The sequence below is a fragment of the Microtus pennsylvanicus genome, chromosome 14 (assembly GCF_037038515.1).
Source record: "Microtus pennsylvanicus isolate mMicPen1 chromosome 14, mMicPen1.hap1, whole genome shotgun sequence".
Taxonomy (NCBI): domain Eukaryota; kingdom Metazoa; phylum Chordata; class Mammalia; order Rodentia; family Cricetidae; genus Microtus; species Microtus pennsylvanicus.
In genome coordinates this window covers 9,079,052-9,106,041 of record NC_134592.1, presented here as the reverse complement: position 1 = coordinate 9,106,041, position 26,990 = coordinate 9,079,052, and the positions used below count along the sequence as shown (strand labels likewise).

The 26,990-nt window shown below is 48.3% G+C and overlaps 1 protein-coding gene across 1 annotated transcript in view; it reads left to right on the top strand.

Annotated features, from left to right (window-relative positions):
* Window positions 1–22,361, top strand: part of LOC142835222 (uncharacterized) — a 30,621-nt gene extending 8,260 nt beyond the window's left edge. The window contains exons 7-9 of the mRNA XM_075948533.1: window positions 101–346; window positions 8,465–8,548; window positions 22,027–22,361. Of these exons, the coding sequence (XP_075804648.1) occupies window positions 101–346; window positions 8,465–8,548; window positions 22,027–22,145 (449 nt within the window). The 3' untranslated portion in view covers window positions 22,146–22,361. The remainder of the gene's footprint in view (window positions 1–100; window positions 347–8,464; window positions 8,549–22,026) is intronic.
* Window positions 22,362–26,990: the final 4,629 nt, after the last annotated feature.

Below are 26,990 nucleotides of genomic sequence, written 5' to 3'. Positions count from 1 at the left end.
GAGGCCGCTGCGTGTCTTCATGCGTGTGAGTACAGGTAACTTTTCTGTTTTTCAGGTTGTTCACTTTATAGAAATTCTAATTTTTTGCCTTTCCTCAAAGCTGGCATTGCGCACCAGCCATGCTGGCTGAAGAGCAAAGGACGGAGGACCCCGGGACGCCCAGCGCGAGGACCCCAGGACGCCCAGCGCGAGGACCCCAGGACGCTCAGCGCGAGGACCCCAGGACGCCCAGCGCGAGGACCCCAGGACGCCCAGCGCGAGGACCCCAGGACGCCCAGCGCGAGGACCCCACGGCGCTCAGCAGGAGGACCCATGCCCTCACGACATGCCACCCTCCTGGATCAGGGTGAGTCTTTTGCGTCGACAAACACAACATCGTTAGAATTCACTGACATCACTTCTTCACTCAAAGAGTACATTTAATCTATGGAGCGGGCACCTTAACCAAGCTTCTCACATTAACCTGGATGCCTGGATGCCTGGACTCTGCTTGGAGCCGAGACTGTCGCCACTCCATCCTGGCCGCTGTCTAGCAGGGACCAGAGACGGTAAGTGGGGGCAGGCTACCAATTGTCTATGCTCCTAGGAATGGCCAGGGGAAAACACACAGTAGGCACACAATCAAAACAACTGACCATGTTCGCCGTATGAATCCTTAAGCCTTTGGCTTTTTCCTACCAATACCTATAGCCTTTGTCCCACTCAGATATGTGGACACAGGTGGTTATCCACCTTGGGTGGGAGACGTCTCCCGCCCTCCCTCCAGCCATGGCAACGCTGTTTCCTGGCAGAATTGCTACCTTGTGCACAAGGGGCTTGGACAATGTCCTCTAATGAAATGGTGGTTTTAAAGAGATTTTCTTTCTTTTCCTCACCCCCAATAACAAAATCAGTAATGGTGGAGAAGATTCAGAAGGCTTCATCATTTTTTTTTCTCTGTGGCTCTCTTACTTATAGTAGAATGTTGAAGGCTTGTATGGCGGGGAGGGTAGGACCATACTTTACACAAAGGGCTGTGGAACAGTGAACAGTGGCTCAGAGAGGAGTGTGGTCCTGCTTTTTTCACTTGGGGCAGTGGGAGACATTGGGAGCACTGACTGGGTCCAGGTCTGACCTTGACCTCTTGCTATCTTCTTGATGCCTTGAACAAACACCTTGTCTCTGCCTCAAGACTGCTCCCCAAATGTCAGCCTGTTTGTGAGCCTTGCCTTCCCCTTGGCATCTCTGCTTTTGAATGCAGCTCCCATGATATTCTCTCCTTAAACGAGATTCACAGCTAGCTTCTTTACACTTCTGCCTTTCTCCTCGCTGAAGTGGAAACAGGACGGGATCTTATTATTAAATAAAAGCTGGCAGTTTGCGAGGGGACCCAGCACCCAGGCCTGGCCTTTGCCTGACTGTCTTCCCTCTCCGGAGAGCCCAGCAGGCTGTAGAGAGGAGGGAGTGTGTGCCTAAGGCACCAGGAAGGCTCTTTCTTGTGACATTTACTCCGTAGCTGGCATTTACTGAGCGACCTGCAAACATGGTGACGTGGCTAGCGAGGAGGGCTGGAGGCGAGCTTTGCTCAGGGTAGGATGCTGGCTCCCGGGGGCATCAAATCCTGAGCTTAGACAAAGCCAATGGGTAGCTAGCCTGAGCTGAGCCAAGGGCTTGAGGCTCTGGGCTTGTCCATTAGAGGAGATGCCAAACAGACCCAACCATGAGACCACTATGCCCCCTTATCCTAGAAGACTCCCAGTTTCTGCAACCATCCTTACCTACCCTCCCAGAAGTCTGGAATAAGTTATTTAATCAAGACTAGGTTTTATATGAATGCACATTGTGATTGCCTGATATTTCAGACTGTGGAAACAAAGTCTCAGGCAGCTACAGCTTTTAGGGATTTAGGGTTAAAAAAAAGTAAAAGCATATACCAGGTTCTCAATTAATATAATCCACCAGCCTCCCAGAATAGCCTCTTAGGAAGTGCTGAGATGTTAGTACTATGAGAATCAAAAAAAAAGGTGTTTATCAGGAAAAGTCTCTCTCTCTTTTTGGATGCTTTGGGCAATTCCTGAGCAGCAAGGGGTGGAAATGAGGCCCTAGTTGCCAACAGAGTGGACCTTGTCATCTGGTGGATAGATGGGAGGTGGTCTCTGGTCAGTCGTTATGGTAATAGGCAGTTAGATCCCTGGAGCCCTCACTTAGTACTCCCCATGGATAGAATGTGGGAAAAGATGCTGGTTTCTTGTGGGAGTGCCTCTCCATCTACCCCTGGGGTGGGCAGGAAAGGGATGCTGGAGTTGTGCTTTACTTGTGGAGGGACCGCCCTTGTCTCCGCATTCCCACCTGCAAGCTGCTTGTCGGAGCTGTAGTTTTCGGGGCTCCTGATACGTGCGATTCAAAGCCCAAATGCATTCGCAAGTACATTTCTCTAGATGGTGTCAAAACCTGGCAGGACGCGAGGGCCTCAGGACACATATGTTTCTTATTTGCTCATCTACATGAAGTAGCTTAAATGTGTTCTTTTTTATGAGCAATCTGACTTCTTAGAAAGAATGAAGAAACAACAACAGCAAAGCAGGCCAGTCTGCCCATCCTTTAATGAGCTGGCTAATGAGGAGGAAGACGGTGTCACACAAAGGGAGTACAGAAGGAGACAAATTAAGGTCCTTAAGGGTAAAGGGCAGTAGACAGTGAAGGACAATGAAGGAGCCAAGCTGGAAAAGCTGGGCTGGGGGGGGGGGGGCGGCTCTCCTGAGAGTGGTTTCTTCTCAAGAGACTGGAATTTCACAGGCTGTGAATAAGTTTCAAGAGCCAACCCCTCCTCTTCTGCTTTGAGCCCCATCCCATCTCAGACAAAAGAAGAAAGAAGTAGGGCTTGGGCCCCCATCCCTGGTTAGAGAAGCTGGAAAATTCTAGGAGAACCGGGTCTTTCCGAGTGGGACCACTTCAAGCACAGGATCTCTGAAAGGGAGAGAGACACTGGGTGGGTGTTGCTTGAGTAAACCCTGGCCGCTCACGGACACCTCAGGCTCTCTAGTCTTCTGAGAAAAGCGGGCGTTGTGTTGCAGGCATGGTTGCCACTGTGACAGAAAAGTCAGTCAGGTGGGAGTTAGGGATACCTTGTGGGAGGGCTATGAGGAGCCTCTGGTGTTTCCTCCTGTGTACCTAGAAACACAGCAACAGGGCTACAGAGGAGAAAAGCATTAGACGAGGGGTCCTGGATTTCTATCTTTGATGTGGAATGTTTAGTGTTTTCTGGGATCCTCTGGCCCTGAGTCTAGTGTTCAGGGCCTGCCTCGGAAGTCTGGTCACTTTAGCCAAGCTTTTCAGGGGCATTGTCCACATTTGTTTTCTCAGCTCGCTTCATCCCTAAATCCAGTGTGTTTGTGTGTATGTGTAGGGCAGGTGTCAGGTGATGGAGGCCAGTGCCCACCCCCCTCCAACTCAAGCAGGCTGTGTGTGGGAGAGGAATTAATTAAGGCAAGAACAGGGGTGGAGGGTCCAGTTCTTGACTTTCTTAATTGCTCTCTAATTTCTTTGGGCTTAAGAGAAAATTGCAGCCGGTGAGGTCTTCCCTCCCCTAGCCTGGGAGTGGGACTGGAGCCTGGCTCCCCACCACCTTGAGTTGGCCTTCTCTTTTCTTAGTGAATAGAGCCTTTGGCTAGGGCTTAAGGAGGAGACTCTTAGCCTGGGAGCTCCCAGGCCTCTGCAGCTGGAAACAAAAGCTCAGGCAGAAAGGAATGTGGGGGAGCCCTGTGGAGCACAGTCACCTGGGGATAATTGGGAGAGCTAGCTCCAATGAGTTTCCCAGGTCCTGTGAATGCCTCCTGTCAATGGAAGGTGCCCTTTTTTCAGATGAAAAGAAGAAAACCTCAATTACCTACCCGACATGGAGTGTGTGTGTGTGTTCCCCAGGGGCCTGTGTGCCCTCCCCTCTGTCTCTCTGTCTCTGTCTGTCTCTCTCTCTGTCTCTGTGTGTGTGTGCTTGCGTATGCGTTGGACCAATGAGCCATCCACCCACTCTCTGACCTTGGGGACCCTTGAGCTTGCCCATCCCAGGGCTAGGTTTGTATAAGTTTTTTTGGGATAGAAGGATAAGATAAGTACAGGCAAGAATTTGATCATACTGGGCCCAATGCCCAAAAGATGCTTTAGAGACAGAATGGGGCCAAGGGATAGAGCTCCAGAATGGAAAGTTGGGGAAAGAGGACAGTGGAAGGGCCAAAGACTGAGCACGTCTTCGCTGTCCCCCAGGGACCACAGCTGTGTGGCTTTTTTGTCTTCCAGCACGGTCTCCGGGTTGTCTGTAGGTGCGGAGACAGCCCTCCCTCCAGGGTTAGGAAACTGGGGTAGGGATCTAAAATTGAGTTGAGGTATTTTAGTGGGTGTGTATGGTTAGGGACAAGGAGAGGAAGAAGACAGACCAACCTCCCCTGTCAAAGGGTTTGTCCCACTACTGCCCTAGATTAGCTCAAGGCAAAAGTCCCACCTAGGAGGAGTCTTGGTTCACAGTTATGGCTAGTGTCTTTGTAACTAATGGCTTCTGAACCTCAGTTTCTCTGTCTGTAAAATGAGAGCAGAGCCCAAGTGTACCGTATGTAATCAGCAGGTATGGAGGCAGTAGACAGGCACAGGGCCTGTCTGACCAGAGAAGAGAATGCAGAGGGCCATGCTGGCCACTTTAGGTCTCTCTTAGCTTCCTGGTAGACCACCCCCTGCTCCTTAGGAATTGTCAAGATGGTCAAAGGACAGAGCTCAGAATGGATGTTTGAATCCAGCCCCTTGTCAACCCTGCTATTGATGTGGCTGACTTCAGCCTTTGGGGTCATCGCTTCTCCATCCTTAAGACGGGGAGTATAGGGCTGTAGTCATCTGAGGCCTTTGGAATTAAGCACCCTAGGGTCCTTGGTGGCCTCAGGTCTGCTGTCCCCTGCTTCAGAGATGAAGGGGCTCGAGATTTCAGAGGGTCTAGTCTCACTCTGCCTGGCTGCAGGACAGTTGACTGTGGGTTCCTGAGTGACCAGTGTGGTCAGAGGGTCTCAGACCTTAGCTAGTTCCTCACTGACAGCTTTTGGAGACTGGAGGCCATTTCTTGAACTGGGGGGAAAGTCTCTAAGGCTGCCACATAGACTGTAGTGAAGGGATTACTTGCTGCAGGGAATTATTTAAACGAACATGCCACAGGCCAGGCTGGGAAACCTTTTTTTTTTCCCCTCCCCTGGCCAGAGAGCATGGCTTGTGTAGTGAGATTAGACCCATGGCTTCTCTGCCAGTAGGGTATGCCCCAGTGGCGCCGTCCCAAGTGGTTCATTGTGCACCTTTTGGTCAAGAGGCACTTGGCATCACCCCTGTTGGCATCCTGGCCCACTCAGGGAAGAACTTCTTGCAGAAGCCACCGAGTTAGCAAATTGTGGGAAAGCGAGTGGGACTGCTGCCTATCCTTTGTGTCCTCATCTCCGTGTTTGTCTGTCTCTGGGCCTCAGCGTGGTGATCCGTAGCTCACAGACCTCTGGCAGTCTGCACCCCTTATTACCATGGTGGACTGCAGCTTTTGTTTTGTGACCTTGGTTGCTACAATACCTGCGAGCTGAAATAAGGAATCAAAAAATTGCCAGCTTCAATTAGACTGGCAGACTGTGTTCCCAAGGCTGCCTCAGCCTTTCTATCCATTAAGGGTAAACATGTACCAAATAGGTCCTAATTCTCTCTAATTGCCCACTCCTGAAGCAAAGAGGTGAAATTCCAGGAAGAGGCATATATAAACATCCTCTGTAACCCGACCAAAGAAAATTAGAGGGCTGATGAGGGCCCGGTGCAGTGAAGGGGACATGGTTTCAAAAGATGTCCCAATTACCTCTCCCATTTTCATAAATGGGCCCGTAATGTCCAGGGCCTGGGTCTCAACAAAGGAACAGGAAATGAGCTCTGCAAAGAGCTTACATTTGTCAGGGGGACTTGTAAGAGGGTAGTATTTTCCCAACAGGTAGGGAGCAGGGAAGGCCGATCATTTGTGTAACTGCAGACTCTATTTCTTGAAGTCAACATTTTAGTAAAAATAGTCCTTTGACGGTTTTCTCTGTTTGAAACATCAGTAAGATATTGTACGAAAGACAAGCTAGATCAATTAGGTCCTGTGTGCCTTTGGAAGAAAGAAACTTTTCAGAAAAAATACGAAAAAATTCAAGATGCAGAGCTAGCATGTCCTAATCCTGTTAAGCTGTGGGGGGGCTACACTTAGTGTGCCCACCACCACTTTCTATGTGTGTCGTGAGCTCAGTGCTTGCACTTAAGACTTTTTCCATCAAACACGTGTGACAATGGCTCCTGTGGACTCTGTTAGGTCTTATTTTTACCTTTGGCTCCAGACAGTGACTCATCTCTGCAGCTTTTCTGACATTTGTTAAGATTCCAGCCCCGCACTGTGTTATTAATACATCACGGTGGACCTGGAGCTGGTACACGCAGCTTTTAAACCAAGGCACGACTTTGCCAGGGTTACGTGCTAGCATAGCAGCCTGGGGTCTGCGTGCTGAGTTCATTAAGGACAGTCAGGCGCACCAAGGGTCCACAGGGGCCTGGAGGAGAGGCAAGAAAAAACCCAGATGCCCTGGGCTGCTTCTGATTACTCCACTGCCATTAAAAACAAAGCAGACTGAAACAGGTAGCAGGGCAAAGGCCCCAGTTGATGTTCTTGCAAGGAAATAGCAGCATCTTTGGTCTTGCTGTGTGTTCTTGGTCTGGAGTCTCATTGTCACCTAGGGACCAGGGTTATGATGAGTGACCACCCCAGCCATGCAGGGCTCATGGGGATAGGCGTGTGTAGTATATAGTAAATGGTTGGATAGACAGATAATTCCAAGGTCACCCAGATCTTCTTGTGAATTCTTCTTTTTAAGTCACAGAATTGAGCAGTTATGAGGAGGTTATGTTTGGGAAGCACAAGTCAGAGAAGCAACCGGTTTGCAGGAGGCTTAGAGATACCAGGTGTGTCCCTGCACACGGGGTTTGGGGTGCTTCAGCTCTGTTTGTTTGGGAATGGAGGGTAAGAGTAGGGGAGCCTGTCTATGGAGGCTGAAGTAAGGATAGGGTAGGGAGAGACAGGGCTTCCTCCTTTCTAAATCTCTTGGGACTAGCAGGGCAGGTACCTGGCAGCCTAGGTGTTTCCCAGGTCCTGTGGCCTGTGACATCCCAGAGCTCCTGCCATGCTCAGTCACCTCATGGTCGTTTTAACTCCAGGAGCCTCCAGCCTCGCACACTCATCCTCTGTGGCATTTGCTTCCTTCCATGTGTCCCCAAAGGGGCTTGGAAGAGTCGTTTGTCCTCCTGCTCCCATCCTGACCCCCCACTTCAGCCATGCAGGCCCCCTTTTGTCTATCTAACCTTGGCCAGAATCTAGTAACACATTTTAAAAATTAACTCATTTAAAACATGTTTGATTTAACAAGTCATTTTTTTTTCTTTAAACAGTTTTGAGTTTGTAGACAATCAAGGCCCTGATTATTGGGGCTGGGATATAGCTCCAGCATTTCAGAAGCTCTAGGGTTCAATCCCCAGCACAGCATAGAGTCATGTATGATGGCGCATGTCTATAATCTCAGCACTTAGAAGGTAGAGGCGGGAGGGTCAGAAACCCAAGGTCATTTTTTTTTTAAAAAGCAAATTTGAGGCTGGACTGGGCTACGCCAGAGCCTATCTTAAAAATAAAATTAAAATAAAAAATACAGAGAGAAAATGTGCACAATCTTTGTTCCCATTTTGTTACCGTCTTGTGTTCACACTGCACATTTGTTCCCCGCTCCGTGGTAGTATGGACACACGAGTAGTAGACAAAGTCCCTGTCCTGAGGCTGTCATATGGCATACTTCCTATGGGCTTTGTTAGTTGTCTCTGTGTATTTCGAACTTTTATCTCGAGTCTGACTCTAATCCTCGCCTTGTAAAGACAGGGCATTCTGGTGTTCCACAGGGTTTGCTGTATTCCTATGGCATGGTTAGTGTGGAGGTGGCTGCCCAGTTGCCACAGGGCCCTCTATCCAGCTTGGCCCATACTGAGTCTTGCTGGCCCACTGACTCGTCCCAGGGCATAACCTGTGCCCTACCTTTAGGGTGTTTTCAGTGTTTTCCCTGCTGGGGAGGACTGGGCTACTGCACTTAGGTATCAGTTTGTGTCTCTTAGGTACAGTGGCCATAAAGCTTTGCTTTCCAAATAGCAGCCCAGAGCCCCCCACGTAGTCTAGTACCAGGGCTCTCGGTAACCTGCCCCATCTGTGCTTAGGTAACTGGTAAGAGAATAAGCATGGAGTGAGTAGGTTGAACAGAGATGCTTGCTTCCGTGGACTTCAAGTTTGTAGAAGCCGAGAGAGTTCCTACCTTAAGCTATCCTTGCGTCTGGCATAGGTGCCACCCTCTGCCACCCACCTTCTCGTACTTCCTGACCTGGGTGAGGTTCTATCCTGTGACTGCAAGCTTTCTGATTCTAGCCAAAGTCATCACCCAGAATCCTGCGTGGGACCCTGGACACACGGACACGGACACATGCCTCCAGGACCCTCCAACTGTAAATCGTAAGTCGCTAGATTAGAATGAGCATACTTGGGGCTGTTGGGATGGGGGTTCTGCCCAAAGTACCCTGTCAGGCAAGCTGCAGCCTGTGCAGATGGAGGTGGGGGGGGGTTGCCCAGTGAGCCAAGTGGAGGGCTGACCTGGTGCTTGTGTTGTAAGATGGGAGCCTCCATCCGCCTTGTGTTCTGTCTGTCTCAAAAGAATTCTATAGGCAGCTTCAAGTGTGGGACCCCCAAAGAATTTTTTTTTCTTTTTCACTCTTCCAAATGAATGGGCCTTTCATTGTGGCATCTCCCTCTGGCTCTTGTACTGACTAGGATGGAAGCGCCCTTGTGAGTTGGGGCCTTCAAAGGGCTGAGGAGAAAATGCAGACCGAGGGACCAGCTTCTCAAATAGGCTTCAAGCCTCCATGACCTGAACTCACCCCCTGGAAATGTCTGGAAAACATAATGGGCAGGTTTTCTGTCTTCAAAGTTTCCATCTAAACCTCTTCAAGTTCTTTATTGTTTGGGACTGAGACACTTGGGGATGGTAATGGGGACTTTCTTTTGTATCTGTCTTGAAAGGCCAAAATATTTTTATATTGCTGTAGACAAAGCCATCTATTTACAAATGAACTCTGTTCTGTCGTTTCCCACCGGGAAGACTGTACCATGTTTGTGTCTTGATGTATTCTGGGGTCTTGAAACAGGTTTCTCATGGGGATGGCCATTCACTGGGGCCCAGAGGGGCAGAAGGGGAAGTGTCTACCCTGCCAAAGGGGTTTGGGGAAGGGGGGCCCTAGTCTCGATTCTGCTGCTTGTATGTCTAGGGGTGAGCCCTGGGAGAATCTGGTGCTAAAAGAACATATGCTGTGTTTGCTCCACATCTGCCATTTGTGTTTGTTTCTGGGCTATGGGTTTGCATACTCCGGTGGTTAACTTGGTGGGAGGAAGTAGGAAGGTCCAAGAGGGCGTGAATGCTCCGGGTTTTGTGTCTGGAGGCTGTCTCCCTGGTGCGTGTTACATCATATAACACACATTTAGACGGGGGGAGAATCAAACAGGTATAGAAATGAGGTGAGCAAGTCAGGATAGGCACACACAGCCGTCATTCAGTTTCTTTGGTCCTAGGCAAACAATATATGAATTAATAAAGTGCCACGCCAATATGTCTATAGGACCCCATACAAATGGGTATCGGATCAGCATGGGCCTAAGACATTTTTAATTAAAGAAGGAATCTTAAATAAAAGAAGGAAGGAGACGTGGAACTTTCTAAACCAACACCAAGGTTCCAAGGCCCCTTAATATGAACAGTTGGATGATGATGGGATCCAAGAGAAAAAGAGGCAGGAAAGAAAGAAAACAAATAGAAAAGGATAAACAGCAGCAGCAACGCAAGGGGATGCGGGACGATGCTTGGAGACCCCCGATGAGTTGGTATCAGGGTGCTGCTTAGTTAATCTCATCTGGGCACCCTGGCCCCACAGGGGGTAAGGGACAGTAAGGGAGGAAGCCAGGACACATAGAAAGTGGTAAAAAGGCAGAGCGGTAGTATAGAAAGAAAAAAAAGAAGAAACAATTCATTAGGCAGCCAGATGAGTAGCTTCATGGGAGAGCTAAGCTAGGATTCAAAATCTGAACACCTAATTCTACTAGCAGAGACAGAAGGAAAGAAAGCAGGAAGGCAGGGTGGAGATGTGAATGCATGAACAAGAGAAGGAGGCAGGGGGCTGTGCAGGTCACAGAAGGACTTTTTAGGTGGCTCTTGTCCAGCAGCTTATGTAGCTGAGAAAGACAATGCGGAGCAGGGCCAGGCAAGAAATGTAAATTCTATCTCAAGAAGAAAAGGTAACAATGTGCCCCCAGATTGGTAGATGAATACAGATAGAAGACAGAGCCCTGCTCAGGATGGGACGAAAGGCTGGGCCAGCAGACTGGTTAATTCCCATCTGTGTTTCTGTGATGGACAATGACCCACCCAGCCAAGAGACCTTTCAGGCATCAATATGTTAGGGAGGGCTTCAATGGGGCTGTGGAGGGGAGGCCCATTAATAGGAGATTATGATGTATCCAATTAGGCGCACCTGCCCTCTGGAAGGGTAGAAACCAGCATTGAAATAGAAAGAAAGACCGAATGGATGGCTGAGTGCACCAATGAATGAATGAGAAAAAAGATTGGCATTCACTCTAAGGGGGAGGGCGCTGCAGAGCCCAAGGGTCATCTGCTCTCCCGGAGGATAAAAGGGCGAAAGAGTGGAGGAAGTAACAATAAGATGGGGGAAAAATGAAAAGACGCACAGAAGATAACAAGTGGAACAATTATGTCTAGGAGAGAGGGCTTGTTTAACACAAGTCATCCATATTAATTCAAAATTGAGGCCCTGGGCTGGGGTGCGGCTCAGGGATGGAGCTGTTGCTAGCATGTGCCAAGCTCTGGGTTCCATCTCCGCGCAGAAAAGCAAATACAAAGAACACAATTATGGCCCCCGATGTTGTAAATGACGACGATGATAATGGTGATAATGGTGATGGAGGGGGAACAAAGAGGTAGATAAATTAGAAGAGGGAGGAAAAAAAGGTTGAAAAAAAATTTAGATGGACAAACACATAGGAGAAAAAGCAGTTATTGGCTAAGTATTTAAATACGATGAATACATATTATCTGTTGAGTGTGTTAAATAATAGGAGTGGAGACTTACCCATTTAAAAAAAAACAAATATTGAAAAGAAGCAAGTTGAAGAGCGAGAACCGATGCTGCACTAGAAACTGTGTAATAACTAAGACTGTGCAAAGGAATATAGAATAGAGACAGGACAGACAGACACAATGAAAAGGTGAGGGCATAAATGAATATACATGGAGACATGTGCCTGAGAGGGCCATACAGGGTTGAGAGGGAGAGAGAGGCAGCAAGAATTATGATTAATTCAAAACTGGGCTCTTGAGATAACTAAATGTCCCCCGAACCAAAGCGTCAGCACAAGGAATTAAAGAACAAAAGAGCTGCAGGCAGACCCATACCGAGAAGGCTTGGGACCCTCAGATCATGCTTAATCTAAATCTCTGCACCTGAGGTCCATAAATAAAAGAATAAATATTGAAATAAAAGAGTGACAGAAAGAATGAATGGGTACACGAATGACTGAATTAGAAATGGAAATGGCCAGAGCAGCCAGGAAGGAGCTGCCCATGGGAGTTTTGCTCATCTTATGCTGGGCACCTGAGGTCCCTTAGTAAAAAGATGCAAAGGAGAAGGGGAGAAGGGAAAAGGCACAAGGAGAGAAAATGAAAGAGGAGGAAATGAGAAACGAGTAAGAGAGGAAGCAATATGGGGAGCCTCACAAGAGAGAGATGCTTGAGGATTAGCGATGAGGGTCTCATTAATCCTAAAGATCGATGAGGTAATCCAGTCCCAGGTTCTTACGGGGAGAGAGAATGGAGAGAATTTAAAAAAAGGATGCAAAAAGGAGAGAAAGATAATAAAACAAGCAACATGATAAATGGGTGATTAAGAGAGGCTGTCGGGACAGAAACGGTAATGAGTTCCCATGCATAGTCCTTAAACAGATAAATACATTACACCTTTCAAAGGACGTGTGAAAAATCCAAGACCACCACGGCCCCCAAACAAGGAAGCACCTTCCCTTGTAATAAAATACATGCAGTGGAGGGCCATAAATAACAGTAAAAGGTGAGCAGACACTGGGAAGAAGATTGCAAGCACAGATACATGAGGGAGGCGATGTTTGTTCTGCACGTGGGATTTTGAATAATACAATTATATTCACAGGAAATTAATAGGTGAAAAAAACTCAAACTAAGATACAAGAAGGACAAGGACAGGAAGAGAGACATGGGAGACAGGGTGGAGGCTCCGGCTGGGCTGGGCGTGCCTTGTTCCATTCTGCACACCCGGGCTGATAAAAATGAGACCATCAGGAACAGTAAAAGACAGCAGAAAATTTGGGGGAAGGAATAGGAAAGAAATGAAAACAACTTGGAAAAAAAAGAAAGAGGGATTTGCAAAGAGAGGGCTTCAGAGATCTGACGATTATGGTTCATTTAAAGCTGTGCCATTGGTGTCCCCAAAGGGATCAAATCTTATGAAGGTTTTTGTGAATGAGGAGAAGAGGACAAAAATATAGAAGGAAAAGGAGAGGGTAAAGGCAAGGAAAAGGAGGAGGTAGCCTGTGCTGGGCAATGATTGAGATTGGTAATGGATAGCTATTGGCCAACCACCCACCATTTCCACACAGCCTAACTGGCTGGGGGCAGCTCACTGAGGAAGGTTTGGACCACCATTGCCATTTCCTGGTTGTGTGGGCCATTTCATCGTCTGTCATTTCCTCACCCTGAAGATACATTCTTGCACAGTGCCCTATCCATAGATATGGATAGGTGGGAAGGGTTTAGGCCCGGGCCCTGCAGATGGTTGAATGTGAAACCCAGTGGGTATCTTGACCCCTCCCTGGACAAGGATTTCTTGTGAGCCTTCTATGAGGGGGCTTTGCCAACCAAGGGGCAGGAGGAGGGCAGGGGGCAGGAGGCCTTGCCTGTTGCATATCATCTTGCCTGTGAGTCACATCTGGGGTCTGGTGCAGAGCGGTGAGGGGGACCTGGAAGTCCTGAGCTCCAAGAAGCACTAGGGTGCTTGTTCTTGCAGCTCTCTGAGATGTACCCAGGGGGCGCTATTCCATCTCAGTGCACGGTTCTTGGCAGCTGCTTCATCCTGGGCTTTCAGACATGATCTTGGGTCCCAGCTCCTAGACATGCCACCCCTGGAGCCCGTTTCAAGGCCTGTCTTCTAGGATGTTGAAAGATATGTTCTGTAACCAGCAAAAAGCGCCTTCGTTGTACTGTATGTTGAAACTGTCTTCTCGCTTGCCCCCATGGGCTGCGTCGGGGAGACTCGGAGAGTTGTTTGTTCTGGTGTCCCCCTGGGACTCTCTGCTTCTGTTCATTTTTCTTTCTCTGTTATGGACCAGATATGCACAGTTGTATGTTGTGTGCTTGTGTCTTTCAATTAAAACGAAGTCATAACCCCCTTTGGCTTCTTAATTCCTACTGGGGACATGAAAAAAAAATTGGTTCTTACCAAGTGCCCAGGCAGGAGAGGAATAGCTTGGCGGGATCCAGGGAGCATGTGCAGACCCGGGAACAGGGTAGACGGATGGGCTATGGCAAGCGGGATCTGGTCAGAGCCATGTGCAGGCCCAGCTGAAAGAGGGCATGGCAGGTGGAGTGGGCAGGGCTGCTGCTACCCCTGAGCTGTTGGAGGTCAGAGAGGCGAAAAAGGAAGAAGGGCCCCAGGACAAAGAGTTCCCCTACAGTCTCTAGGATTGCAGGCAGGATGTGCTGGAGGGAGCTGGCTGAAGAAGGAAGATGGGCGCTCCCTCCACTTTTAGCTTTTAAGTGTAGGCCCTGGATAGATGGCAACAGCCTCCAATCATGGAAGACAGGGACTTCACGTGTCAGAAGCCACCTTCTGTGCCCCCAGCACCACGTGCCTGGGCCACGTGAGCAATGTCACGTGGGCCTGACGTGGAGCTGGGGCCGCAGGGGTCTGTTGGCCTGCTCTATCAGAATCTGGGGTTCCAGGCTCTGCCACGGCACTTATCCTCCCTGGGAACACCTGCTGACCTGGCTCCTGAAGATTGCCCAGAGAAGCCCAAGTGACCCTGTGAGATGAGAGGGGTGGGTGGAGATGCTCGGAAGGAGGAGGCCGGGTGGGCCTTTGCATGCCTGTGACTTCTATGCAGGCGCTACAGAGTTGGGCAGGCGTTGGGTGAGGCAGAGTTGGGGTTGGGTGAGGAGAAGGGCAAGGCCACATAGTGGCGACAGGCTGAAGGCAGTGACATGGCAGCATGGACTGGCTCTCTAGGGAGGCTTTGTTTCAACATGGCAGGAGCTTGGAGGGAGCATCCTGGGTTACTTTGGGCCATTGGGACCCACTGTTGCCTTGGAGGGCATAAGGGCTTAGGTAGGTGACTTTGCTGTGTCACCTTGGGACTAATGAAGTGGAAATTCAGCTGTTTGGAGTCCTTGACTCTTAATTGGATCCAAAATTGCAAGGGTCTCAAGTTCTGGGGTTCCGGGAGTCAGAGTAGAGCTCCCCAGGACAGTACATGGGCAGGGAGGATGGTCTGCATGTGCTCCCAAGTCATGGACCCAGCACCTCTGCCTGTTCAGGGCTAGCTTAGACATTTCTTTCTTCCAACATGATAAAACAAGGCAAATTTTGTCTTCTGATTGATACTCATGCACACCACACAAGTCTTCCCCTGATGATATGGGGACCTACAGCTCTCCTAGGCTCCCCCATGACCTCCAGCCCATCCTTGGGACAGGTGGGCCAAAGCCCCTGGTATTTTCTCAGTTGAAGGTGTCAGTGTAAAGATGTGTAACTCAGAGCAGGGGGAAGCACCCCCTCATTCCTCCCTTCATGTGCTTCATCTTTCTGCTTTCCAAATTCTTCTCCTATGAACTCTTTTTTTCTTTTTAATGACCATTTTTTTAAAAAGTCTCATTGGCATTTTCTACTTTTCTGTTGTTTCCCATCTGTGACAATGAACATCTTGTCCATATTTTCTTTGCTCCACAGTCTCTCTCACCTCCCTGTTTGGGGGTCCACTGAATGGCTATGACATCATGGTCTATCCATCTGACCATTGCTGGTGCACGATCATCTCTTTGTTTATGTCACAAATGACATCACGACTAACGGCTTTGCATGACCAGCTTTTCCAGCCTTTTCAAGTACTTCTCTATATCTAGTTCTTTCCATGGCCTCCATCTTTCATGTTGCATCCCTCTTTCTGTTAGACTGTGAGCCCGCTCAGGGCAAGGATCTTCTGGGGCTGACCTCTGTATCTCTTGTAGAATGTATATGAATGCTTGCTCTGTGTGTGTGTGTGTGTGTGTGTGTGTGTGTGTGTGTGTGTGTGTGTGTGTGTGTGTATGTAAGGGCAGACAGGTATGAGTGACAGAGTGATTGGTGGCAGATGAGAGGATGGATGAGTGAATTAGTGAATGAATGAACGAGTGAGTGGGTGAATGAATGGATTCTCTGTGGCTGAGCTTCCTGGATGAAAGGTTAGGGGTGTCTGTATGGCTATTGATTGATTTGAGAAGGTCTATAGTATTTCATCAATGATGTATAAGTATTTAAGGTGATGTATTAGTGTTTAAGATATCTGTTAGCTTTTTCTCTGTTAATGCTTTCATGTGTTTTAAAGCTTGTTCTAATTACTAATGAAGGCTGAATACTTTCACCCATGTTTGTTGACATATTGTATCTTAATCTTCTGTGAACTGTTTGTCCAAGTCCAGTGGGTCATGGCTTCTTAAGGAGATCCATCAGGGGTATCCTTATGTTAGGTGAGGGCATCTCTCTCTGGAGGCAATCCTCTTGGAAAGGGACTTTCATAGGCATCTATAGTGTGGTGTGAGGTGGTCCATGTCAGATTTTGACTTTAGAATTTGCTTACCCTGGGGAAAAGGGACAGTTATATCTTCCACTGGCAGGGAGGGGACATTTTGAGGCTTGCATCTGGGTGTCCCATGGCTTTCAGCTTAGGATCTCTCATCTGTCCTGTGCACCTCTTGTGGTTTAGCAGTCCTATATCTTGTCCCACTGAGTGATGGACTGCCTTCCCGCCTATCCTCCTATTCTTCTAGGAGTGCAGACTCTGAAACCAGTTCTTACAGGAATTGTGTTCTTAGTGTTCTATGCTGTGTCTGCACACATCCCTTAGCTCTACACTTGTGCCTCAATGGCATTTGTGGACTTTGAGGAATGCTTGGGAAATTCAGTTCAGGACTGGTGTGAACCACCTCAGGTTTAGTCCTGGGAGCAAGGCCATCCTGTGGTCTCTGCTCTTCTCATGACCTCCTTACAGAGCAGTTACTGCCATTTGGTTAGGGAGTGTACTCAAAGAGAGCTCATCCCTGCCTTCAGGAACACTCGGGTACCCCTCTACTATAGCACTTAGCATGTCTGCCTGTGTTCAACCCTCTCACCCCATGCTTACCTCAACATAAAGCTTGGGAACCCAGTGGTGATTTTCAACATGACTTTAATCCATCCACACATTTACTCGTCATCTATCCAGCATCCATCCATCCACCCATTTATCCATCCATCCACCCATTCATCCATGCATCCACCCATTCATCCATCCATCTACCCATCCACCATATCCATCCATCCATCCATCCATCCATCCATCCATCCATCCATCCACCCACCATATCCATCCATCCATCCATCCATCCATCCATCCATCCATCCATCCATCCATCCATCTATTCATCCACCATATCCATCCATCCATCCATCCATCCATCTATTCATCTACCATATCCATCTTTCCATCCATCTATCCATCTATCTGTCCATCCGTCCATCTTGCATCCATCTTGCATCCATCCATGCATCCATCCATCCATGTATCCATCCATATAGTCATCCATCTAGCATCTATCCATCCATGCATTGGGCCTCCATCTCTTAACTTGGTGCTTTGGGCCCCTCCCTCTCCTAAAAGCAACCCTCTTATCCCAAGGCAAGCTGTGTGGCACCATGGGCTGTAGTCATGAAGCAACCCCCCTGTCATAGCCTCCAACTCCTAGGTCACTGCTCTGAGCACGTCCCAGCTGGATCCCATTACCACAGCTTTTTCTCCATGATGCTTCTCACACATCACACACCTCTCCTGTGATCTCAGAGGGTCAGGTTCCCACCATAAGCAGAGCTGCCTCCCCAGGCTTCACCCTGCCTGGTGCATGGTCCCTGTCATGAGCTTTGCCTTCAGCCTTGCAGCTTCTTCCACCAGGTGGCACTGGTTGTAACTCATGTGCACATTCCTTCACTCCTTCATTCATTCTCTTGTAGTCAGCAAGCATCTTAAAAAATTAGCTAGTGCTATACTAGAGCTGGCTCACAAGGACTTCCTCCACTACTTCCCTTTGGAAGAAAAAAAAATATGGGCATTTGTAAGGAAGCCATGTTTGTGTGTCCAATAAAGAGAGCTCGTTGATTGCATGTCAAACTTTAGGTCTGAGTTCTGTTGCGAGCTTGATTGCTTCCTTCAACTTTCTTCCTTACAAAACTAGGTTGATTAGTAATCAGCAAACTGCATTCCCTGGGTGCTCAGAAATCATAGCCCATATCCTTAAGAGGCCCAATGGGGAGTGGACATTTGCACTAAGCAGTTGGTCCTGGCTGCGAGCAGGCTTTAAAGACGGTGAGACACTCCGATCTTCTGCAGGGATGATCTGAGAGTCGTTCCAGCCACTTTGGAGCTCAGCTAATGCTCGGCTCTTTTTAGAACAAATTGCAGGAGGTGATTGCTTGAACAGGTAACAAGGATTGTGCCCTAGGCAGGGGCTCTTTCTGAGCAGTCCATTCGCAGACCCAGGTGGGCAAGGCACATGGCCCTTTGCAGGCCTTCATCTCAGCCCTGTGCATTTGAGTGGGTCCCAGGCTAGGGGGAAACTTTCTCCAGCTGTCTGCAGGGGAGGGCTGACTTCGGACCTGGAAGGAGTAGGTATCATCAAAGCCAGGACCTGGAGCTGGACAAATTGTGCTGTGGCTCTTCTCTGAGAGCTGGAGTGCCTTCTGTGGTGGGGACTGTGGCACCAACTCTCAGGGATGTTGTGAGGATTGGTGTAACTGGACTTTTTATGCCTCTAGAAGGCAGTGTATGTGTCTCTGGGGGTGTGACAGAACACTGGGAACCCTAGCCCTTGGGGGTGGGAGTGGCCTTGCTCTGGTATAGTGGGAAGTATTTTTTTGGGGTTTTTTTTTTTGATCAACGGATGTGCTATTTTCATATAAAATATTGCTATTTTCACATATTTTCATATGTGCTATTTTCATATAAACTAGGAAGTTTCACAGCATGGGTTAGGGGAGTCTTTAGGTAGTACCTCTGCTCTTGCTCCCCCCTCAGACACATCCACACCTCTTTGAATGGTTGAGGATGCCTTGGAGTCACTGACTGAGGACCATGCCTCTGAGTCAGGCCTGTATATGGCACCTAACTTCATCCCTTTCCAAAGTCTGTCCAAAAGTCTGTTACTGGGAGAGTATTTGACATGGTCTGGTAGATCATTGTCCCCTTCCCAATGTGTCCTCCTACCAACAGCAGCAGGCCAAACTGCCTGAGACCTGGTGCCTGCCACAGTGTCTGGCCAGGGGTAGGGGCTCACCTACCTTCTTCTGTTTTGTCTTTGTAGATAGATAGGCAGCTAACAAAACTGTAACCCAGCCCAGGGCAGACGTTTATGGTCGCATAGAGAGGTTTGTGGTGAATGGATAACGTATTGGAATCTAATCACTCTTTGTACTTCTGTCTTCTCAACCTGTTAACTAAACCCTGTTGTATTGTAGTATGCTTTTGCACAGTGCCCTTGCCAAGTAAAGGAATGTCAGCTTTCTGGCGAGAGTCTGTTTCTTTTAGATTCACCCCAGGTGTCACCTGGTAGGGCCTTGCACTGTATGAGGTTCCCTGCCACTGCAACCCGTAGTCTTCTTTTCTCTCAGGTGTGTGTTACTGGAAAGCCTACCTCACAGGGTTGTTGTGAGGGTCCAGGGCCAGGCCACCAGCACAGTGTGATGTACATGTGGACCGTCACCAGGAATGGTGGACGGATGGGGTTGGCTCAAAGTCATAACCTATTACTTTGTGAGTAGTCCCTGAATAAAGAGTCGGTGTGGACCTGAAGCTGAGGTTACATTTCCAACAGTCGATCCAGTGTGTGAAGTGGGCTGTGAGTGGCTGGTTGTGTGGTCCAGGTCAAATGCTTGTGTGGTTAGTGCACGTTGGCTTCTACATTCCTCTGTGGTTCCTGCCCCTCCCTTTCCATCATAGTGGCTGCTGTTGCTGGTTATATGCAGGCCAAGGCTGGCTGGGCCACTGTGATTTGGGGGTGCTCTGAGGGGTGGTATCTGCTGGGAGATGCTTTTGTAAGCTTGTGCTTCTGCGTGCGCATATACCCTGGGCCAGTGGCAAGAACCAAAAGCCAACAGAGGGGCTTCCAAATAATGGCATCTTTTTTTTTTTTTATGCCTTCCTTCATTTTTGCTGTTAGGCCTGAGTGTCTACTCTGTACCCTTTTCTTTCTTTGCCAGGAGATAAAGAAATTAGTTTTCCCCATATCCATCCCTGCTTTTGGCCTAGCTCAGGTTTCTTACACACTGCACTGCTGTCCCCAGACTGGTCCCATTCTTTGAAAAGATAGAGTAGAGAGTCAGGGAATAACCCTTCCCACCCCACCAAGCAAAGCCTCACCTAGTTTCTCAGGCTTGCCCCCTTCCTAACCCTGGCATGTACTCACCATGGCCTCCGTTCTGCTTCTATCCCTGTCCCACCCAGGAGTTTCCTGACAGGGTAAGGCATGAAGGGAGGACTGAGGAGGAGGCACCGCCCCCACCCTTGGGTCTCCCAGTTCCATGGTGGTCTGGTCAGCAACAGGCCGGGATTTTGGTTCACCTCCTACCCAGGCCTTTGCATACCACTGAATTCCATTCCCAATCCTCATCCTGGGAATCTGGGGGAACAATATTCTCTTCTCCCCTTCACTCTTCATCCCACTCCACAGAAGCCTTATCCTCCTCTGAGTTTCTCTTTGCTTCTGGCTTTCAAAGCCCTGGTATCTCAGCCCTGGCTGCCAGTATGCCCTTGGTGTTGCCACTGTGTCCTCTGGGTGCAGGACCCCACATTTTCATCGTTCCCTCTGTTCTCCATGCCTTTGCCCCATCATATGCTCTGCCAAGATCCTGATTCTGTCTGCCTCAGGCTGTGTTCAGGGACCTGCGATGTGGCCATTGCTGTCCATCTTGTGTTGTGTTCTTGGGTCCCATAATAGGGATAGGTAGGTAGGGCTCTTTGTTCAGGTAATTTTGAGTCTGTAGGTGCCTGGTCTCAGATGGGGCTTGAGCTCCCTTGCAGGATGGGCTTATGGGTGACCCTATTAGGTAGCTTGTGTCCTTTGAAGGTAACAAAGGGGAAATCAGAGGCCTGTCAAACAGGGACCATTTAAATTTTGGCTAAGCTATCCTTGAATTCCAAACTCTGAATATATTCCAACTCAATGTCACCCTGCCTCTTGTACTAGTCGTGCGTAATTGCTTCATGATGAAGTAAGGAAGGCCTAAGTAGATGTGAATGGGCAGATAGAAGGAGGTCTCCTTCATGAAATCTTCAGAAGCCCTGAAGATGCTCCTTGTCTAATCAGCCACAGGAGGGTCCCTCCTGGTGGAAGCACAGCTTTGGAGATGTTTATTTCTAGACTAAAACTTTTGTGGGCTAAAATGTCCTCATTGATGTTTTGATTCACAAAAGGATTGGTTTGGCAATTCCCAAATTCTAGAGACGACTTGGTTGTGCCCATATCTTCTTAGAGGTCCCTCTCTCTTTGGATGAAAGGAGGCTATTTCATCCCTAAAGCCTTTGTCCCCAACATTGGTGACAATAAGCATTGACTTGAAAGTTGTTTGAGAAGTTTGGGGTCCAGCCTTGAGCACCTGGCAGATTGGGGGTAGAGGAGATTGGATCCCAGGCCCTGGTTTCTTATTTTCTGCAGAATATATTCCATTGGTACAGAGGTAGGGGTAGGGGTCCAAGGGTCTTGCCCATTTCGGCTTTGGACCTAGGGTTCTTTTTTACTGGCAGAACCTTGAACAGGTTACCCAAACCTTTCCGAGCCTCAATTTCCCTACCTGCACAAATGGAGTCTTTGGTGACTACTTTGGGAATGGCCAGGAGCCCCATCCTATGGTGGCTCATGAGAATCAAGGTCAGGGCTTCAGTCTACCCTAGTCCCTCGCTGACCATGTGGCCTTGGCTGTTTGCTTTAACTTAGAAATAACCTGATGTGGTCACTGTGGGATTCAGTGTGATTCTTTATGTGATAATGAGTGTTTGGTTGCTTGGTATGCAGAGGAGGTGTGCATGTCTGCGACCCCCCACACTGGCTGGTGTGGAGGTGGCCGTGAATATTGGGTATAGATGTACCCAGGTTTCTGAAACTAGAGTGGAGGGCCGGAGGGTAGTATCGACCAAGCTCTGGAGAGTCATAGATGGAGGGAAAGGCTTACTTTTAAGTTTTTAAGGTTCAGTAGTTTTTTTCAGGGGACATTGATGTATAAGTAGACCTCAGGAGAAATATTTAGAAGACCCTCCCAGAGGGCAAAGCTGGAGTCTTTGGAAAACCACTGACGTTTAGTAGCTGGTCAGCTGGCTAGATGACTTGGGGTGGGGAGAGAAAGATGAAAAATCCTAGAATGGGTTAGTGAGGGCAGGAGCTGGTGGCTAGGTGTTGCCCCGCCCCCATGGCTGCCCAGAAGTCGGACCTTCTACATAGCTCAGGCTTTCTGAGCACAGGACTACCTTGTCCCCTCCAGTCCCTTGCCTGCCTGGTGCATGAAAACTCTTGTCAGCCACGGGGATGGGTGGCAGATGGTCTTCATCTGCAGCTGTGTCTCTCTCAGCCTCCACAGCCACGGGGACGCCTTGCACATTTCCTCTGGGACATGCTGGAGCCAAGACACTGGACCCAGGCCTCCCTTTGAGTAGAGAGACCCACCTACTGACTGGTGAACTGCGCTGACCTGGGGTCAGGCATGTGGCCTTGACCCCTGTCCGTGGACCCTGAGACTCAGGGGTGGGGCTTGAGCTGTTGAACCTTCCCTGTTGAGTCCACATCTATGAGACGGACTCAGATTCCTACCTCACAGGGCTGTTGTGAGGCAGCTGCAATGTGCTTAGAAGCATGGGGCCTGGTGGCTCATGGTGCTTTCAATAAATGTCTCTTGTTTTAATTAAAGCAGTGATGGATGTGCTACTAATACAAAGAAGGGTGGGTGCTTTGCTGGGGCTTCCTTTTGCAGTGTAATGGGGCAGAGGACCTGCCTCAGATCCCATAAAGTCACCTTTGTCCTACCCAGCGTGTACTCAAGAAGTGGATGCACTGGGGTTTGGTGAAGGGCCTGTGCTTGTGGGTTTAGAAGAACTCTTCTCGCGTGCGCCCAAGATGTCAATTTCCTTTCGGAAAGGAAGCCAAGCAGGAGGTGGGAGGTCTGGCTTTGGAGCCTGAGGGGCTCACAGCTCTGGTCCTTGGAGCTCCAGAGAGAATGCTGCTCCGGGGCTGAGTTCTGTGCACCCCCTTGCTCTCCACATTCCCCGGGGCCATGCCAGGGCCCTAGCTGAGGAGCCATCACGACCCAAATGGGTTGGTCCAACTGGGACTTGGCCCAATGCGACTTCTACAAACTGTTTCCTGAGTGGGTCTGTGTGCCCAGACATTTCCCTGCCTGGTGTCAGGTATGCTGGTTGAGCTTGGGGAGGGTGAGCCCTACCCTTATGACTTTTGGGCATGGTGGGGGTGGGGAAGTCATTCTGCCTGAGCAGTCTGGGACAGAAGAGGGAGTTGGGAGCCAGGGGGAAGGGGAATGGAGCTGAATGCTGGTAGATCCTAGCTCTTCTAGAGCAGATGATGTGAATATCATCCCAACTAAGAGGAAGAAGATGACCATTACCACCACAGCTGCCACATGGCTACCACCACCAGAGTTGCCACCGAGGCCACCACCCCTACAGTTGCCACAGAGCCAACATCTACTACGAACTGCTGAACTGCCCTTGCTGCTGCCACTGTTCCCTCCCCTCCTTCCTCTTTCCTCTTAATCCTTTCTCTTCCTAACCTTCTCAACCTTATCTCTTCTTTTCTTGCTCTGGCTCTTCCCTATACATTTTCATCTTTTTCTTTTGATCCTTCTTTTTCTCCTTCCTTTTTCTCTTTCTTCTCCTTTTCCTTCTCTTCCTCCCCTTTTTTGTCTTCTCTCCTTTCTCCACTTCCTCCTCCTCACAGAGAAGCACATTGAGAGCACTTCAGGCAAACACAGTTGCGATACCCAGGACTGAGCCAGCCCCCTCCACTAAAAGCACAAGCTTGAAGAGCTGGACATGGTCCAGCCTAGAAGAGTCAATACCTGCCATGGGTAGAGACTATGACATGGACAGTTGATGAATCCTGGACTCCACCTCCATGCTTTGATGATATCCAGATGCCCAGAAAAAGGGTCTTCCATGATATTCTAGAACCAAAACTTCCCCTCCAGCCTTTTAAGACTTCAGTCTCCAGTAAAGCTTTGATGTCCAGAAAGTCTTCCATTATGTTCTAGAAGCAGGACTCCACCTCCATCCTTTTATGATATCTAGATGTCCAGTGAGAAGACATGCCTCCAGAAGTTGTGCCCAGCCAAGAGAGTCCAAGAGTCCAAAAAGCCCTTTCAGTGGTTTTCAAACCTTTGAAGCTGAGGCTTCCAGAATGAGTGCCCCATTGATGCTCCATAGAACAGACCTCTACTTCAGCCTGTGATGGAGTCCAAATGCCTCCAAGAAAAAAGGACTTCATTGATATTCCAGAGAAAAATCCTCAACTCCAGCTTTTGACAAACATCAAGTTTTTCAGAGTCTTCAAGTGGTGGCCCATGATGATAGTTCAGCCCCAGGTCTCAATTTCTAGCCTCTGATGAAGTTTAGACACCCAGAATAAGGAGTCTACTGATGTCCCTGGGCCAGGACCCCAACTCCAGTCTCTGGCAAATTTTTGGGCATCCAGAATGAGATCAGAGCCAAGTTTTAGCATCTGATGGACTTCAGAGATCCAGAAGGATGGACTTAATGTTCTAGAGGTGGGACTCTGACTCTTGGTCTTGTGGTCAGTAGAGCTGAGAAGTTAGAAAGAGTGACTTCCTTGACATTCTAGTGCCTGGCTCCAGCTGGACCCTCATGCAACACAGATGTCTAGAGAACTTCCTTCATATTCTAGAGCTTAAACCCTACTCTAGCTCCAGATGGAGCCCAGACATCTGGAAAGTGGGACTGAATTGACGTTCTAGAGCTGTGACTCTATCTCCAGTTTCTCATAAAGCTCAAATGTCCCAGAGAAACAAATATAATTACAATATAAAGCCAGAACTCAATGTATATGTTTTGAAGAAGCTCAAATATTTATATTATAGATCTTGAACTCTGACTTTAGTCTCCAGTAAAGCTGATATGTAAAGAAAGAGGTACCTCTTTGATTTTAGTGAATCAAGACTCCATCTTTCTCCTCCAATGAAATACAGATGTCCAGAAAGACTGACTCTCTTGACACTCTAGAGTTCAACTCTGGCTCCAGCTTTGAGTGATGTCTGGAAAGATGGATGCTCTTAATTTTTTAGAGGAAGAACTGTACCTTTAGTCTTTGAAACTATGGTATACAGAAAGAGGGACCTCTCTGATGTTCTAGAAAGAGGGCTTCATCTTTAGCCTTTGAAGCTCAAATATCCAGAAAGAGGGAACTTCCATGATATTCTAGAACCAGCATTGCACCTCATTCCTCTGATGTCTAGATGTTCAGAAAGATCTTCTATAATGTTCTAAAATCATGAGTTCACCTCCAGTCTTTTATGGCTCCAGTCTCTAGTGAAACATTGATGTCCAGAAAGAATGTCTTCCAAGAGTTTCTAGAACCAGGACTCCTCCTCCATCCTTTGATGTTCAGATGTCCAGAAAAAGAGTCTTCCATGAAGTTCTAGAACCAAGACTTTGCCTCTAGCCTTTTATGACTCCTGTCTTCAGTGAAGCTTTGATGTCTAGAAAGAGTCTTCCTTGATGTTCTAGAACCAGGACTCCACCTCTAGCTTTTGATGAAGTACAGATTCCAGAAAGAGGGACCCCCATGATTTTTATAAAACAAGGACTCTATTTTCAGCCTTTGATGTCCAGATGTCCAGAAAGAGGGACGTCCATGATGTTCTAGAACCAGAAGTATTTGATGTCCAGAAATCTAGAAGAGAATTCCATGATGTTCCAGAATCCTGGCTTTCCCAGCAGTCTTTGAAGATGTCCAATTATCCATAAAGAGGTGCCTTCATGATGTTCTAGAACAAAGACTGTACTTTCATTGTTTGAAGCACAGACGTCCAGAAAGAGGGTCCTCCTTAACATTCTAGGGCTAGAATCCTAAAACTTAGACACCTAGAAGAGAGTTCTTTAGTTTTCTACAATAAGGTCTACATTTCTCAACTCTAATGTTTGAGCTCCAAAACTGTGGATCTTTTTCATGTTCTAAAGCCAAGAATCCAGGCCATTTTCAATGAAGCTCAGGTATCTAGAACTAGAGACTTGATTTTTGAGATCTAAATTTTATTTTCAACATCTAATGGAGCTCAGGTGTCTAGAAAGAGAAACCTCCATATTGTTCTATAGAGAACTCTGAAGAAGCTCAGATATGTCTAGCAAGAGACCTCTTTGATCTTTTAGAGAGTAGATTCTATCTTTAGCCTCCATGAAGTTCAAATGTCCAGAAAGAGAGACCTTTGTGATGTTCTAGAGTGGATGATCTATCTTCAACTTCCAGTAAAATTTATATGTCCATAAGAACGGACCTCTTTGATGTTCTAGAGCTGAAAGTCAGAGTCCAATTTTGGCAAAAAAAAAAAACCCAGATATCCAGAATTGGAGAGAAAATGTGAAGACCTTGGGCTTTCCTGGGACAGGGCTGAGTGTGTCCAAAGTTTGACTTGAGTCTGGAGAAGGCAGGTGACAGTGCTTTCCTTGTTGTCTGCAAGATTCATGGTCAGTGACACTAGCATCAAAGATGTTTTCACACTTGCAGAAGAAAAGACGTGGAAAAGAGACTCCTAGTAGCAGGCAGATCCAAGTGTCTTAAGAACATGACAGTTGGATGTCATAAGAAACTTTCAATGCTGCCTACTCAACAGTAATGCAACAGCAAAGCACCGCTCTATGCCTTTTAGTTGTGCTAGACTCATGGCTGGACGTACACCAGTCTTGACTCCACAGCAATGCCAAGTTGGCTGGACCCTGGAATGTAACCCAAGCTAGTCTCTGCGGCTTAACTCCTTTCCCAATGTAAGGTGCTAACCACCCACTCACCAGCCTGGTATCAAACTGCGACCTCAGGGCTGGTTAGAAAGGAATGACTCCTTCCAACAACGGAAGTTCACTGAGTTTGAGGCTGGGGCAGGCTGACACCACTGTGATGACTCTAAAGACTGTACCATCTGCAAAGGAAGCCCTGTCACAAATACTTGGAGGCATGGACACTGACTTCCAGATGAGGCTGTGTTTGGAGTTGAAGTCTTGCTTTGTGCTTCTTGGTAGCTAGCATCTCTTGTCCTCTAGGAACTTGGTTGACTTTGCACTGTCCACTGAGCTGGAGAGAAGACAAGTAAATATAGAGGACAAAATTATGACTTTCAGAAAATGCAAGAGCATCGTGGAGGACTCCAGCCTGTGAGGAAGTCTATAGCCACTTGGGGGCTTTGAATGTCATTCTGGAAAGGCCAACTGTACAGCTTATACACTGGAGGCTTCTGAGGGCACAATCTCATCAGTTGGGATATTCCTACATGGTTCCATCAGTGCATCCCCAACCATG